The sequence below is a fragment of the Sceloporus occidentalis genome, unplaced genomic scaffold, assembly GCF_023333645.1.
Source record: "Sceloporus occidentalis isolate IW3139 unplaced genomic scaffold, rSceOcc1.0.p SCAF_9, whole genome shotgun sequence".
Taxonomy (NCBI): domain Eukaryota; kingdom Metazoa; phylum Chordata; class Lepidosauria; order Squamata; family Phrynosomatidae; genus Sceloporus; species Sceloporus occidentalis.
The window spans coordinates 18017583-18033388 of record NW_028316989.1 but is presented as its reverse complement, the minus strand read 5'-3'; the positions used below and the strand labels follow the sequence as shown (position 1 = coordinate 18033388).

General features: G+C 42.2%; 1 protein-coding gene across 1 annotated transcript in view; it reads right to left on the bottom strand.

Moving 5' to 3' along the window:
- Positions 1-14010, bottom strand: part of OPCML (opioid binding protein/cell adhesion molecule like) — an 842793-nt gene extending 828783 nt beyond the window's left edge. The window contains exon 1 of the mRNA XM_089537525.1: positions 13706-14010. Coding sequence (XP_089393651.1) covers positions 13706-13766 — 61 coding nt within the window. The 5' untranslated portion in view covers positions 13767-14010. The remainder of the gene's footprint in view (positions 1-13705) is intronic.
- Positions 14011-15806: the final 1796 nt, after the last annotated feature.

Sequence of the window (15806 nt, the reverse complement as noted above, 5' to 3'; positions counted from 1 at the left end):
GCAGGGCTTGTTGGCCAAAAACATTTGGCGAGACACAGTTGAACACTCCTGTTTTATGGCATTTGTATACTACATATGACTCATGCAAATGCAAGCCAGTAGTTAGGATCATAGCACACATTTTGTTGGTCAGTAAGGTCTGCAGCAGGCCTAACGACCCTAAAAGCACCAGATTCTGATCTTGGAAGCTAAGCAAGTTTGGCCTTGGTTAGTCCTTAGATGGGAGACCGCCAACAAATACCAAGTGCTATAGGCTACATTTCAGAGAAAGAAATCGCCAAAACCACCAGTGAGTACTCCTTGCCTACGAAACCCCTGTGAAATTCATGGGCCACCGTAAGTCAACAGGCTACTTGAAGGTACATGTCTGTAGCTCCATTTGTCGGGCTGCAGAATATCACAGCTTCTAGTTGGTTTTCTCAAAACCAAGAGTTTCTTAGGAATATGCTCTTTGCAGTCTATGACAGATGGAGGGTTGATGCCTATAGTATCTGATCCACTACTTTCCCCAGACTTTTAAGGAAGCATAGAAAATCCCTTTAAGTCCTTCTCACTCATCTTGAAATTACACGAAAGTGGAACAAATGTTCTCTCAGTACTTATTTATGGGCTTTAACTTCATCAGCAACAACATCCTGTCACTCTGGAGGCCAGCAATGGATAAGAGGTGAATGCTCTGATTTGTGTGGACTGGGATTAATATAATTCTGCCATATTAATTGACTACCAAGGAGGGCATAACTGAAAAGGCTGAACACAACCTGAAAGCTATGATGTTTCAGCAGAGAAAGCCCAAATGATTTAGCAACATTCACTGTAACAGAAAGAGAGCTCTGCTGAACATTTTCCCCCAAGAAACAAACCTTTTCAGTTAATAGCACATCACTCTCAAACCCAGAATGAAGACACAAGATGCCATTATGGGCTGAACCAAAACCACAACTTTATCAAATACAGTGGCTGTTCTGTCACTTATTTAGCTATTTACTGTCAGATGGCCATACAAAGCCCAGTGTTAATAACCCATTTACTAGAATGGGAGCTAGCTTTCACTTTAGGTTCCTAATTGAATCTCAGCAAAAAGGATCAAGTGATGGGAAAAATCTTTTTTCCCAGACCCTGGGAAAACAAAAAATACTAGACTAACAACCAATCGAAATAGATAAATACTCTGAGAAATACTCTCGCTTGTTACAAGGCAATTTTCTGTATTATTTTTAAAAATCAATGTACGGAAGCAGTCTGTTACATGTCACTTCTAATTATTATTCTTTTCAATTTTCGTGATAGCACATGCATAACTAACTTAAAAGATAATTGCAACACACTGAGGATGGGTTGTTTACTTTTGTGGTATAACTGTTTTAGGGCAGATTCAGACGGATTAAAAAGATCAGAAAGTCCAAACATGAAACTCATGTTTCATATGCATATTATACACAAAGCACGAATGTAATTTTTGTGCAATATTTTAAATACTTTTTTCCATGAAACAAAGTTTGTATACCCTGAACCATCAGAAAGTAAAATCACCCTGAAAAATTGTTTGGATCAGATTTTGGATTTTCAGATATTAAATACTCATCCTGCATAATCGCGACAAGCTGTTGGGCAAGTGTTTGGTATAACTGGCACTAATATAAAAAATAATGATCCAGACTCCAGTTTCTATTTTCCATGCATAGGAGAGAGAGACAGACAGACAGAAGGCCTCATAGATAAATTACTATTAGTGCAATTTTGTGTCATCCAATGTCAGATCAAACACACAATTATGGAAGGGGATGGTTCATCCATGTTCTGAGAGCCAACAAGCATCCAGGGATAGCTCAAATGCTATACATGCCTCTGTCAAAACAAGTGACTTTATCAAATGCACTGCAACTTATCAATAAGCCCTCTCCATGCTAGACAGAAAGGTATGAAGAAGGAAATCTGTGCCCTCTCCTTACTTTGTTTGTGAATATTGGCAGATGAGAAAGAGTGGTATGAGTCTATGTCTTATAAGAAACCTTTATGTCCTTTGGTCTGCCTGAGTCATTGAGGGTTTGCCAACCTTCCAACCAAACCTGGCTGACCTTCACAGCCCTACTGAAAGTAAGGTGGAAGAGAACAAAGTGTCCACAAGGACTTGACTTTTGATCTCAGATCCCCATGCATAGCATTCTCATCTGCAAACGCCGATCAAAGTGGTCTGCTGTGAGTCACTCTGCCCAGGGCTCTAACTGGTGTCATGGTAAATGACCCTGATTAAGCTACGAACTCAGCTGGGGGAGCCAAAGGCAATGCAAACTTGCATAATCTCCATACGCCAGCTTCTGCAAGCTGAAAGGCACCAAGCGTCACTATGGAGCTCTGACATCTGCAGTTGGCAACGGACTCGGAGTTGGCAGGAAGAGGAAACTCAACCCTACAATGGAACATGCTCCGGTTCCATCTGGTTACTTTGCCCTTAAAATGTCCCCAGCCTAGGACAGCTGCATGGAGCTGGCAGGTTTGCTGCAGCCACAAAGGAAGTCATAGAGTTGGGAGAGACCTCAAGGACTGTCAAGTTCAACTCCATTCTGCCATGCAGGAAGACACAATCAAAGCACCCCCAACAGATGGCCACCCAGTCTCTGTTTTAAAGCCTCCAAAGCAGGAGACTCAACTGGATGCACTTCCTAAGAGGGCAAAGAGAAACAAACTAGATGCAGGTTGGCAACCAGCAAATCTGCATAAACATGTAGTTGTGAGGGTGGAGGAGAAGTCAGGAGATGAGGACGTGGTGACAAGCAAAGAACCCAGAGGATCTGCCCTACTCAGAAGAATATTCTTTTTTAAAAGAAATCAGGAGACAGTAATCAAAGTCGAAGATTAGCCTCAACACTCTGCATCTTCAAAGGATCACACAAACAACTAATTAATCCCGGTGAGGCAGGTGAGCATTGTAGCAAATCCATGGGCTACGGTTGTCACTGCAACAACCATGTATGCCAGCACAGTGACAGCTGGGAGCATTCTCTTCTTTTCTTTAGTGCACACAGGACCCCAGACAGTTGAGATGAAGCAGAAATCCTCTTGAAAGACAGAGAATGAACTCTCATAGGATCTGAATCTGGTTTTGACTTGCAAAGTGCTAAACCACCGGAGCCCCCTTCCTGTGTACTTTGCACTGTCCCTCTTCTCTTTATAAGTTCCACCCACAGCTTTCAAATCACCTAAAGACCAGTTTTATTCACCCAACAGGACTATCTCCCTCTGTGGCACCAGTTCTGGTCTCAAAGTGGAGAAGATGCTCATTGACATCGACACGTACAAAATGTAGAAAATGCCTAAATCAGATGAGAGTGCAAAGGGTAGGAAGAAAGGCTTTCACACTGTAAAATATATTTGCTAGGGGAATAGGCAGAATGACTTACAAGCAATCCTGCTCCCAGCAAACTGTTTTTCGTATGAACAAGGCTTTCTGTGTGTACAGAAATCTAAGCTCTGTTCTTCCCCTAGAGTCTGAAGTGGCACTAGCCCAGTAAAAGTTCTGCTACTTGATTCTTCTGGACATTTTAGGTGTCACTGGAGAGTATAATCCCGATGATATTATATATGCACAAAATATGTACCAGAATTTACCACTCTGGGATGGATCAGAGCTTGTAAAGTTTCTGTGTGGGACTACAACTATCAGATAATGGAACACTGTAGTCCAAAAATGTAAATTTTCCAAGATCTCATTTTGTGTACAGATACATGATACTGATAGGGAAAACAAAATTACACAGAAGTGAACATCAATTTCACAAATGAGATGGACCAGGACAAAAGGCTATTAAAATCTTGGAGGCCCAGGAGAGAAGTCATTACTAAGAGCCAGTAATGTAGGCTTGAGTCATTTGACACAAACTCAAGTCAGACTGAAGTTGTTCCCCAAACCACATGAAATAATCACATACTTTTGCACACACCTCTAGCCTCCTTGGTGCCACAGTTCTAATTCAACAATCTGGATCCCTCCTTTCCATCTCCCATCTCAGAAACACATATCATAAATACATACACACAGACACAGACACACACTACCACCTCTTCCTTTTCTCTGTTAAAACTGGCTCCCTGACTAGAGACTCGAGGCTTGACTTCAAAATACCTTGCAAGGACTTGAGGCCCAACTTGACACTTGAAGGTAGGGACTTGAGACTTGGAGTAAAAGACTTGAATACATCATTGCTAAGAGCACTTAAAATTCTACTCAGTCTCCCAAAAGAGAGGCAACTTCAAACCTGGAACTATGATGCCATATCAAAGAAGGCTGCAGCCCATGAAGAAAAATACAGATCCACCCAAATGTCATCATATGCCAACTGATGTAATCAGCTCAGAGCTTTTCCTTTCTTGGAATATAGGCTCAAAAGAAATAGAAAAATACAGTCCTGCAAATATGCCATTGTAACCACTACAAATATTGATTTGGCCCAGGAGATAGGGAAGCCCTAAAGAAGAGACTGTACTTGCTAGCTAAGAACCCATACAAACAAGCCAAAATAAAGCTGCTTTGAGTCACTTTGGAGGTATGCTGTTGAAATGACACACACATCTTAAGAGGCCAGAAGCTGCACCAAAGCTGTGCTCCATTCCTTGGGACTGGAGCGTGGCATTGGTGTGGCTACTGGCCTCTTAGGATGCATGCTTCATTTAAACAGCATACCTCCAAAGTGACCTGAAGCAACTTTATTTTGGCCTGTCTGTATGGGTTCTAAGTTCAGAAAAAGTGGGAGAGCTAGATCTGGAGAGGACGTAGAGTTTCCCAGGCGAAGAAGTAGCATTTTCACTTTGACTAAAGTAGTGGTATTTTCAGTTGTGTGTCTAAGAGAGAACAAAAGGGGTTAGTTTTTTGTGGTGGGATACCTACATTGCATTTGGTGCTACTTTGTATTGTTTTATTTAGGGCTTTAAGACTGCATCCAAAAATGTTGCAATGGAGCAGGTCAGGCGGAAAGGTCCTGAGATTAAGCCCTGCACTGGCACATCATTGGAAGAACCTTTGGGGCAGTACTTATGTGTAAAATTAAACATAAAATTTGTTGTCTTGTTTAAAAATATATGTTAGAACTTAAATTGTGATTGTATTTTGTAATATTTAATTATAGTTGGCCCTAAAGAACCAATAAAGAAATATGCTACCTTTACACTCCTATGGACATTCTGATCTAAAGAGTTATTTCTGATTTTTATTTTGGCAAAATAATGCTGTATTTCAAACTTCTAAACCTTTCTTCAAACTAGTGTCCTGTTGGTGTAATACAGCTTCCATTTTCCCAGCAGCATGGTTTCTGGTGTGAACAGATGGGCACTGTACTTTACAAACTTGCAGAACACTGAAGGGCTGTCAGTAAGTGCCAAAAGGCCTGTGTTTCCACTGGCCTTGTGTCATCCAGTTTGGATGATGCAGGCCAAAGCCCTGGGGCAAGGATTGGGCTGAATCCTGGCAGACTGGATGCAGATCTGGCGGATCCATCCCAATCTCTGGGTAAACAGCACTTAATGCAGATCATTTTCCTGAAAACTCTGCGGCAAACCTCAGCTGTTTAGATACTCCACATGCTCTTTACCTTCCTCCTGCATCCCCGCCAGTGCCATGCCTGATGTGGAAACAGGGTGCCTGGCTGTACCCATGTGGCCAGGAGCCCCACTTTTGAGTCAGGTGTGGCAATGAGCATTTGCTCACTAGTGGAAACACAGTTGGAAGGGAAGGAGCATGTGCCAGTAGTGGGTCCCTAGGCTGGCACAGGGACAGGCATGTAAACAACTGCCCATCCCTGTGCCATCCTGGGGTACAACCAGGGTTAACACCTGGCCCAGGAAAGCATGGACCATCTGCTCAGCATGTCAATTGGGGAAGCATTCTCTAACCTGTCTAAGAAGTTACATCCCACATATCTAGATCTTCTTCCTTATAACTGCAAAAAAACTGGGGAGGAATTAGCCGCAGGTGAAGAATATAGGATAACAATGCAGGCATTACCATATATTGTTTAGGTTGATCTGAGAGGGCTGGTAGGTTGATGATGAACTTTGCTGGTATGCATCCATTCTTTGTTACCTTCACCTTGCTTTCCCTTACCTTTAAATCAACATTTATATTATAACCTACTTAAAAACAGATACCTGGCTTCTCTTTTAACTGACGAGGTTACTTTTTACATTGCTATGTGCATCAATGGTATGCCAGTGGCAAAAACATTCTATTATTATGCAACTGTAAGGAGATAACAAGTACACTGCAGATAGGTGATTATGCAACAAACATCTCCAGATGACTCATAAAATTAATTCAAACCAAATACAGCAAAGAAAGGTATTAAAAATGATGTGCATTACTAACTAGTCTGGGTAGAGGAAAATTCTAACATAAATTAAGAAATACCAGAACATAGGTGAAAACCATTTGCCTTGGGGACCAGTTATAGCAAAGCAAAGCCAAGACCAAGGATGGCCATCTGCCTGGCAGCATCTTGGAAGATTCTCTTCCATTTCAAAAGGTGGCCTGTGATCAATGTGAGAGCCAGCATGGTGTAGTGGCTTGAGCATTGGACTATGACTCTGGAAATCAGGATTCAAATCCACACTTGGTTATGGAAACCCACAGGGTGATCTTGGGCAAGTCACATTTTCTCAGCCTCAAAGGAAGTCAATGGCAAACCTCCTCTAAATTTATTCTGCCAATAGAATCCTATGATAAGACCTACCTCAGGGTAACTATAAGTTAGAAATGACCTGAAGGCACTCAACAACAACAATGGTCTGACTTTCCCTGATTCTGGGTTTGGGTGCGTGTGCAAATGTCTTTGTGGAACTTTATGTTCTTTTTCCAGCTCCCCAGCTTTCATTCTAGTATAAGCATCCCAACCTCCTCCTCCATCACCTCCTATTCTAGCACACATAATTAAAAAGTGGCATCCTCCTCCCCTCCACAAGCCTCCTTTCTTTAATCTTTTCTCCATTTTCTGATCTCCTTCTAGCACAAGGATCCCCTTCCTCCCATCCCCTTCACTGTATGCCCTAGATGCTTGGAGATGCATATCAGAAAGATATGATACTTATTGTACTGCTGAACCAGAAGCATGCCTAACATTCTGACAAGGCAGGAAATCTGTCATTTTGGGAACATCCCTGGGGAATGACCAGCTTGCATACACACATTTATGAAATTTGTTGCATTGATTAAGTCCATAGACAATGAAATATCCATTCACCAGATACAGAACATTTAATCTCTGGGGCACTGAGAAATGAAATCCTTGGACATTCCTAGTCTCCAGACTTAACATCTTTGTTAATTTCCTTGAGACAACTACATGATTTCAGTTTTATTCAAAGCTTGCAATTCTTCTGAAAGCCAAAAGGATAGAGGTGCTGTCATCTCACTGACTTGAACTCGATGCTATTACTCCACTAGGAATTCCTGAGAAACAAAATGACTTACACTGCCAGCAGTTGGCCAGGTTATATATGGCATTATGTCCCCCATGGCTACTCAATGGCTTCCAGATTGTGAAAGGATGTACAGTACAACCTCCAAAGCTGACTTCAACACTATGACAGGTTCATAAGAATGTATGCAAGTCCGTGCTTGTCCATTTTTTCTTTAGAATTTGGTGTTGACTAATGCTCTGCAGAAATTGTTGCAAAACCCAGGTATGGGTTTTCTGACTAGACACTAGAATACAAATCACAACATACCCTTTTAAAAAAGCTCATCCATGACTGTGTTCCAACATACTTGTTTTTTATCACTGGATGACTGACCTTTTGAGACTTTTTGTGTGTGGATAATCTTGCACATATCACACATCATTGATTAAACTTCCCAATGCAATGTGTTTAAATGAAGTACAGTTAGTTCTTTACATTTACCAACCAATAGTAAAGCACCGAAGCCTCCATTTCTTGACACCTCTGTCTGGAAGAATCTCTGGGAGCAGTACTAGTAAATAACTCCATGTACAACCTTGGAAAAATTCTACCCATCAAAAAATGAGATGCTTGGCTCTGCAGACCTACAGTCTATCTTAGTATATAGCAATTCATTAGTTTTGCCAAAGATTTACATCTATGTGTACCTTGAACCTCTGTACTCCTGATCAAGCAAGTATTCCAGAGTTACACATCTACAAACTTTCTATATCTCTATAAAGCTTTGGATTCTGAGAGGCATTTCTTTGTATCACAGCTACCTTCTTTTCCATGCACCCTGTACAGGTGCAGCAGAAAGCAAAATAGAGAAACCTGTGAAAGATTTTTTAAAAACTGAGTTCATATCTCCCTCCTGTTGTTGCTGTGTGCCTTCCAGTTGCTTCCTACTTACGCTGACTGTAAGGCCATATGAAAAACTCTTATCATGGGGTTTTCTTGGCAGGTTTCTTCAAAGGGGGCTTGTCATTGCCACCTGGTGAGGCTGAGAGAGAGTCTGCTGAGCCATTTCACTTCACAGAATCCCCAGGTGGAACCTTGACTTCTGTACCTTATTACCTTTTGCAGTCCTGAAGATTACTATCTGTTAACACTTTTTCTGTCATTACTTCTTGCATTTGTGTGTAAGTTGATTTCCTCTTTTGCTGTTATAATTAAAACTACATTTGGACTTCTGGAGTTCAGTGTTTCAGAACCATTATACACAGATCTGACCCCAGCTTTAGTTACCCGAAGCCCTCTCACAGTCATCTTTTGAGCTATTTAAATTCTACCTTTGAATACTGATCATGGGTTACCTACTCAGGACTCTTGCATTTTCAGTAACAGAACCTGGGACCTTATGAATAACAGTATTTGCACCTTATGATGGAAAATCTGTACAACAAGCATCCTCTGTGAAAATACTCTTTGGCATCCTTTTATTATCCTACTGCTTCTTAACTCTTTTAATTCCAACCCATTGACTTCCAATTCCCAGAGATGTTCTTCCTGGAAATCTAAGTCATCTCCCCCCCCCCCTGAAAAAAAAAGATTTCCAACAAGAAGGAAATTAGCCTCATCCCCCCCCCCCCAAGATGGAAAAAAACCCGCAGAGAATAACATGCTTCCTATGTGACCAGACAGTTTAGGGCTTCGTTATTACATTAACCTTTCAGGTCTTTAGAGTCTGCAGAAGTAAATTGGCAGGGAGGAAAATACAAGTCCCTGTTGGGAAAAGGGGAACTAAAAGCGCCATCCAAACAGAAAAAGGAAGATAATTATTAACTGAGAAATGAGGAGGAGGGACCACAATGAAGCCATTAAGTCTAATAATAACTCTGCAATAGTATTTGCTATATGAGCCATCCAGCTTCCTTTCACACTTCTCACACCTCTTAAAAGCCTGTTTCCTCCATACTTCATTTGCCTCAAACAAAATTCCAGGTTTGAAGGAAAGGAGAAGAAGCCAGCTTCTGGAAAGATTAATCTCTGAGCATCCAGAGGGAATTCTACATACAATTGGAATTAGTAGCATATCCCTCCCAGGAATGTGTTGAGCTACAACTTCCATCATCCCCAGCATGCAAAAACCTTAGTAGCCCAATCCGTATGGAGGCTTCCATACTGGGGGAAGATAATTTGGAGGACAAGTTCTGTGGATGATCACCACCCCTTCCCTAGAATTACTTAGATTCTGAATTTCCATTCCTCTAGTGATGAAGAGCCAGATTCACAAGTTTGCATTTACCAGCTAAGAGCAAAATACACATATTTCATTTGAAATATTATTTTATTAACAATTAAATATATTTTCATAATTATTAAGTCAGTAATCCTTATACATCAGCCTATAAAACAGGCTGACAAGGTGTTACTATCCCTATACTGCAGATGGAAAGACTGAGGCATTGCAGCTCACTTGACTAAGGCCAACAAGCCAGCATCTAGGTTATGGATCATACACTCAGCACCCAGTACTGGATGGAAGATGTTTTGTTGTTCACAGAAAGGCAGAGTAAAGGATAGCTAGAACTCCATTCTTTTCATATCCCTTTCCCAAGCTTTCAGACCAAGAGACTTCAGTTTTGCATTCAGAGTAAAAGAAGAGTCCTCCACCACACTATACAACAGGAAAGAAAACGATTTTTAAAAGCTTTTGAATTGACCCAAAATGCAATTTTCTCAGAAAACTGGTGTACTTGCACAAAATTTTGCCAAAGCCTCCATAGCTTGACATTATCCAGAAGTGGTGTCTTCATTGTAGTTTTTCAAATAAGTATCATTTGGACTTAGGAGGAGTTTCATTATCAGGACTTCAGAGGGAAAAAACTGGGATCAGTGCTCCATGATTTTTCCCAGTCTCTTGATGTATTATGCACAGAAGATGGAATGCAAGGACTTCTTTTGTAGGTGACAGGTAGTTGGGGAAAAATGAGAGGGGTCTCTAACTTGGAAGAAGACCTCTATTATTTCACTGTCCACTGTAACTTAGGTGCCTAACATCATTCCCCAAACTACTATCATAATGGTGTATTACGCTGAATACAAGCTACACATCTGGGATCTTTCTATGCACTCCTGTTTGCTCACCCACATAGAAATTAAAGAGAAGGTGTTTAGGTGGAACACTGATTTAACTGGGACCATTTTATGAAAGTATTTATAATGAGAGGCCTTGCACACTATACAAATATGGTGATATTATTCCACTGCAACTGCTGTGATTCCATCCTGGGATTTGTAGTTTGGTGAGGCATTAGAGCTCTCTGGCTGAGAATTCTAGATGCCCTTCTCTAACTTGTCAATTACAGGAATGCACAAGAAGAACCATGGCAGTTATAGTTGAATAATAATGCTGTAATTGGGGATTGTGAATGGGCCCAAGACCTGTAGGGCGAACTGTTATGGCACAAGCTTCTACTGAGGCAGGGAGTCATTTTCCATTGTCCACTTAGCCCATCATATATGAGGCACTCAAAGGTTCATTACTAAGAGGGGTCCCTTCCTGCCATGCAGGAATACACAACTAAAGCATACCAGAAAGATGTCCATCCAACTCCTCCAAGTCCCATGACTCAAAAGGGGTATGTGTGTGTTGGGGGGGGGGGGTATCATGTGCCCCAGGCTGGTCCTTCTGGTGTCCCACTGTGTCTCAAAGAGTAATGAGCAAATCTGGAGACCTTTTAGTCAAAGAGTCCTATCCACAACATCTCTCTTGTTTTCCCCTTATATTACAACACATACAAGTCCAGCCTTCCCATAATCCTTATCAATCTCAGTGCAGGATAGGTTAAAAAAAAAGTCCTTTCATATAAGTTTGGATGGGGGAAAAGGAATAAAATTCCATTGTTGTTGTCCTTGCTGTTGTTGTGTGCCTTCAAGTTGTTTCCAACTTATGGTGATCCTAAGGCAAACCTATTATAATTTCTACCTAGGTCCTAATAGCAACTAACCATAGCTTGCACTGACCTAGAGGGTGACCAGCAGACGACTGAAGAAAAGACTAAGTCTCAGAAGACCACAAACTAAACAGAAATTAATAGTGTTGACACAGCAGTCAAAAAACCCAACCTAATTCTGGGTTGCATTAATGAGAGTACAGGGTCCCCATTGAGGGAAGTATTAGTGCCACTATATTCTGCTTTGTTCAGATCTCACCTGGAATACTGTGTCAAATTCTTGGCACCACAGTTCAAGAAGGACATTGAAAAGGTGAAACTGTCCAAAGAAGGGGAACCAAGATGATCAATGGTCTGGAGATTAAGCCTTATGGGGGGAATGGCTTTCGCTTATGGATATGTTTAGCTTTGAAAAGAGAAGATTGAGAGGTGACATGATGACTAACTTAAATATCTGATGGGATGTCATGCAGAAGATGGAGACAGCTAGTCTTCTGGTTTCCAGAGACTAGAATGCAAACCAATATATTGAAATTACAAGAAAAGAGGTTTCCACCTAACATTAAGAAGAAGTTTATTTTTTTATTGCAAGAGCTGTTTGTCAGTGGAATAGATTTCCTTGGAGGCTGGTGGACTCTCCATCTTTGGAGGTCTTTAAACAGAGGTTGGATAGCTATCTTTCAGGTGTGCTTTAGTTGTGCATGACAGGAGGTTAGACTGTATGGAACTTCTGGTCCCTTCCAATTCTGAGATGATATGATTATAGGAGGGCACCATTTAGGTGCCATTGGTCCACGAGGGCCTTACTTCTAGCATTTATGTCCCATTGGGCCATGATGCTAAACCCCCCCACTGATCTGGTTCCTTCTGAGGCCAGTCTCCCAGTTACTATGTGACATGGTGCTAGCAGCAGGCTGAATTTCAATGCTTGCTGCATCTAGGTAACAGAGAAAGGTTCCTCCTTCTCATGTATCCAAATGGGCCAGTCATCCCATCCTTCCAACCTCTGATGAAAGCTGTAAGGAACATAGGTAGTAAATCCACGTGCCTCACATCCACAGAAACCCCTAGAACAGTGAAAACTGTTGTCAGGCTTGCACTGTAAAGTCCATATGAGAGAGAGAGAGAGAGAAAATAGCTTGCATGCTTGTTAATGCTTAGAATGGCAAACATGACATTATACTTTGTACCATAAAATAAGTATAGTAAAGTAAGTGGCTATCCAAGCCACTGGACTGGACACTACAACATTAGGACTCTCCGTCAGGTTTCTAAGAGCAATGCAAGAAGACTCAATTCCTTTCCCCTATCAAACCTTTTCATCCCCAATCGTTCCTCCCTCCCTCACATTCCCAATCCCATTTTATATTGGGACAGATGTTCAGTTATGTATTCATCTACCCACAGTGAGTGCCTGTCTGTAGAGCTCAGAGTCCATTTGAACCGAGCTACAATAAACCTATTCAGACTGGGGTATGCAGCAAGAAACACTGAGTGATCCTAAAGTCCACAACAAATGCTGTGATGTCAGCCAACTGTGATGCCTTACAGATACAAAAAGCCTCCAAACATCTGAGTTTGTGTCCATGCAGCATCTTTAGATGATGCCCAAACAGGTAGCAATAGTAGCCAATTTATTTATTTAAAATTTGGGCAGATATTATCTTTTTTTTAAAAAAATGGGGAAGTATGTGGAAATCAAGATGCATATCACTCCAGTTACTGTCACTGTGTAAAAGTGCCTTGCTGTGCCAGTGTAGAATAAAAGAAGGAAAACTGTGTGTTCATTTTTAGCCCGTAATGTGGTGAAATGAGAGAAAGAAAAGGACTCAAGTGCTAAACTTGGGTGGGAAGGCAGTCCTCTCCACTCCCATTTTCTAGGATGGATAGATGTCCAAAGATGATGAAGGGGGAGAAAAAAGAAATGTGGAGATTAAGACTTCTCACAAACCCCCCTTTGTGTACACACACATACACACACTCAAATGTGCATCATGAATACAGAGTCTACTGAAAGTACTGTCTCCTCCCTTATTCTGTGTGAAAGCAGCTACTGTCCGAAGCCAGCATACGTTCCCTCTGGGAGAAAGCAGAGGCACCTCTGCAGGATGAAGCACCAGTTCTGGTACCCACAAAACCCCCACCTCCCAAACCTGAGAGAGCGCTACTGCCACCCAAACTAGCTGCAATTTAAAAAATCACACTCCACACATCTGGGAAAAGCATCAGGTCTGCATCCTTGGCATGCACAATGTTTGCCATCCTTCCCCACCCCACCTTCAAGCATTTCCCCTCTGTTGCATCTTTCCAATTCCCTAGAGAGAGAAAGAGAGAGATGGGGGAGTGGGATGCACTGCTCCCCCATTTGTGTGACATACCTGGGATGAAGAACAGGGCAGTTGTGGCTGTGAAGATGATCCAGCAGGCAGGATGATACATCTTGGGAAGCTGCAGTGGTCTGAAGCTGCTCTGCTTGCTGCTTTCCTTCGTGCTGAATTCTGAGTAGGTTTAAATCCAATGTTTGCAGAGGGAGGGAGAGTGAGTTCGTGAGCTACACAGAGAGAGAGATGGGGACAGGCAGTCAGTTGTCTGATTTTCTCCCCCTCTCTCCTCCTCCTCTCTTTTCCACCCTGCACATAACACACTAGCAGGAGATGCCCTAGTACCAGCACCACCAGTCTGTACAGGGGGAAAGAGAGCAGACCTCCTACCAGGCATTCATTGGTTCTAGTCTCCTGAGTGACACATTCTGGTGCTTTCAAGGCTTTTGACACTATAGGGAGTTAGATGCTGCCAACTGCTCCCTGGATGGCACTTGCTGTGTGCCCTTCCTTCCTTCCATCCTTTCTAGTCCATCCAATGTAGGGCCTCAGCGGCACTATCCCCTGGGAGAGTGACTAAGGAATGCCAAAGTTTGGGCAGGCTGACACTTGGTGCCAGCAGCAGCAGCCCTGTAATAAATAGCAGGGGAAGGTGGCAGCTTTCCAGACAAATGGCACACATAGTCACCCATTGTCAGCGGCATGCCCTGGATGCCCGCTTTTTGGTCCCCATGGCTCCTAGCGTACCCAGGCTTGGGGATGTGCCTTCTAGTTAGATGTCATGGCAGAATGCAACTTGTTGAAGGTGTTGAAGAGCTGCCAGGCACATTAAGATTCAGATGGCGTGCCAGTTGCCTGCTATTTGAGCGGCTTTCCATCTTGACACCAATGACACAGTCAAGCCTACATCTGAGCAGAATGCTTGAAACTGGGAGTGAAGAGATCCCACTGGGAAGAAAAGAGTAGTGCAGGGAACTGTAACCAGTAGTGAACATGTGCATCGGCTAATTGGATGGGGGGGAAATACACACACCCAGCAGAAATGCAAAGGCTGGAGGAAAAAAGCCTTCTATGAACTGTCACTGCATTGCCTTTGCTTCTCTTAAATTTTCTATAGGAAGAAGCCCCCACTAGCAGGCATATTTAGCCGGACATTGGACTGTATGCTGAAGACTCCCTATCAGCAGATCTCTACTCGGTGTGCTGAGCCAGCCACTTTCCTGTTCACCATTACAGGATGTTAAACTCCAGAACAATTTGCTGTGTGTGATTTATCTTCTGCCAAGATAAGACTCTGTGCATCCCAGAAGAAACTAGAGATTGAGACAGCCAAGGGAAGGAGCTGGGCTGAGCATGAGTTAATTGCAGTAATCCATATGAACCCTTGAATTGAAGGACTTTTAGGTTCCAAAGAATGTGAGAAATTCGAGCACAAGCTTAACATACTCAGTGGAATCAGTTGGACTGGAAACTAGCTGGATGGCATCTATGCATACTAAAAGAAACGGAACCCATGATGAGCCATTTTCCAGTGTCAATACTAAAAGACACAAAAGTACTGCTTTGTTTCTTTGGCTGCATCCGCACTGCAAAATAACCCAGTTTGACACCACTTTAGCTGCTATGGCTCAATGCTATGGAATCCTGAGATTTGTAGGTTTGTGAGATCTTTAGCCTTCTCTGTCAGAGAGCTCTTGTGCCACAACAGTTTCCAGAACTTCACAGCACTGAGCCATGGTAGTCAAAGTGGTATCAAACTGGATTATTTCTGCAGTGCGGATTCAGCCTTTGTCACTCCATAAAGATCATTTCTTAATAGAATGAAATCTGGCCAAACTTTAGAGGGCAAGGTAATAGTAAAAAGAGACAGAAAAAGTTCAAGAATCCACAGATCGCTGTATGACAATGTATGTTCATTAGAGATGTGGCACAATGGGACCAACAACAAACTATAAAGCCCTGATATGGTAGAATAGATTGTACTACAGGCTGAATCTCCCATAAGTGAAGTATTACGAAATCGGAAATATTCCAAAACCCAAAAGTTTTTTCATGGATGGCTGAGATAGTGACCCCTTTGCTTTCTGATAGTTCATTATACACAAATTTTGTTTAGTTCGCATTTTGGATAAGGGAGACCCAACCTGTAGTTCAGAGT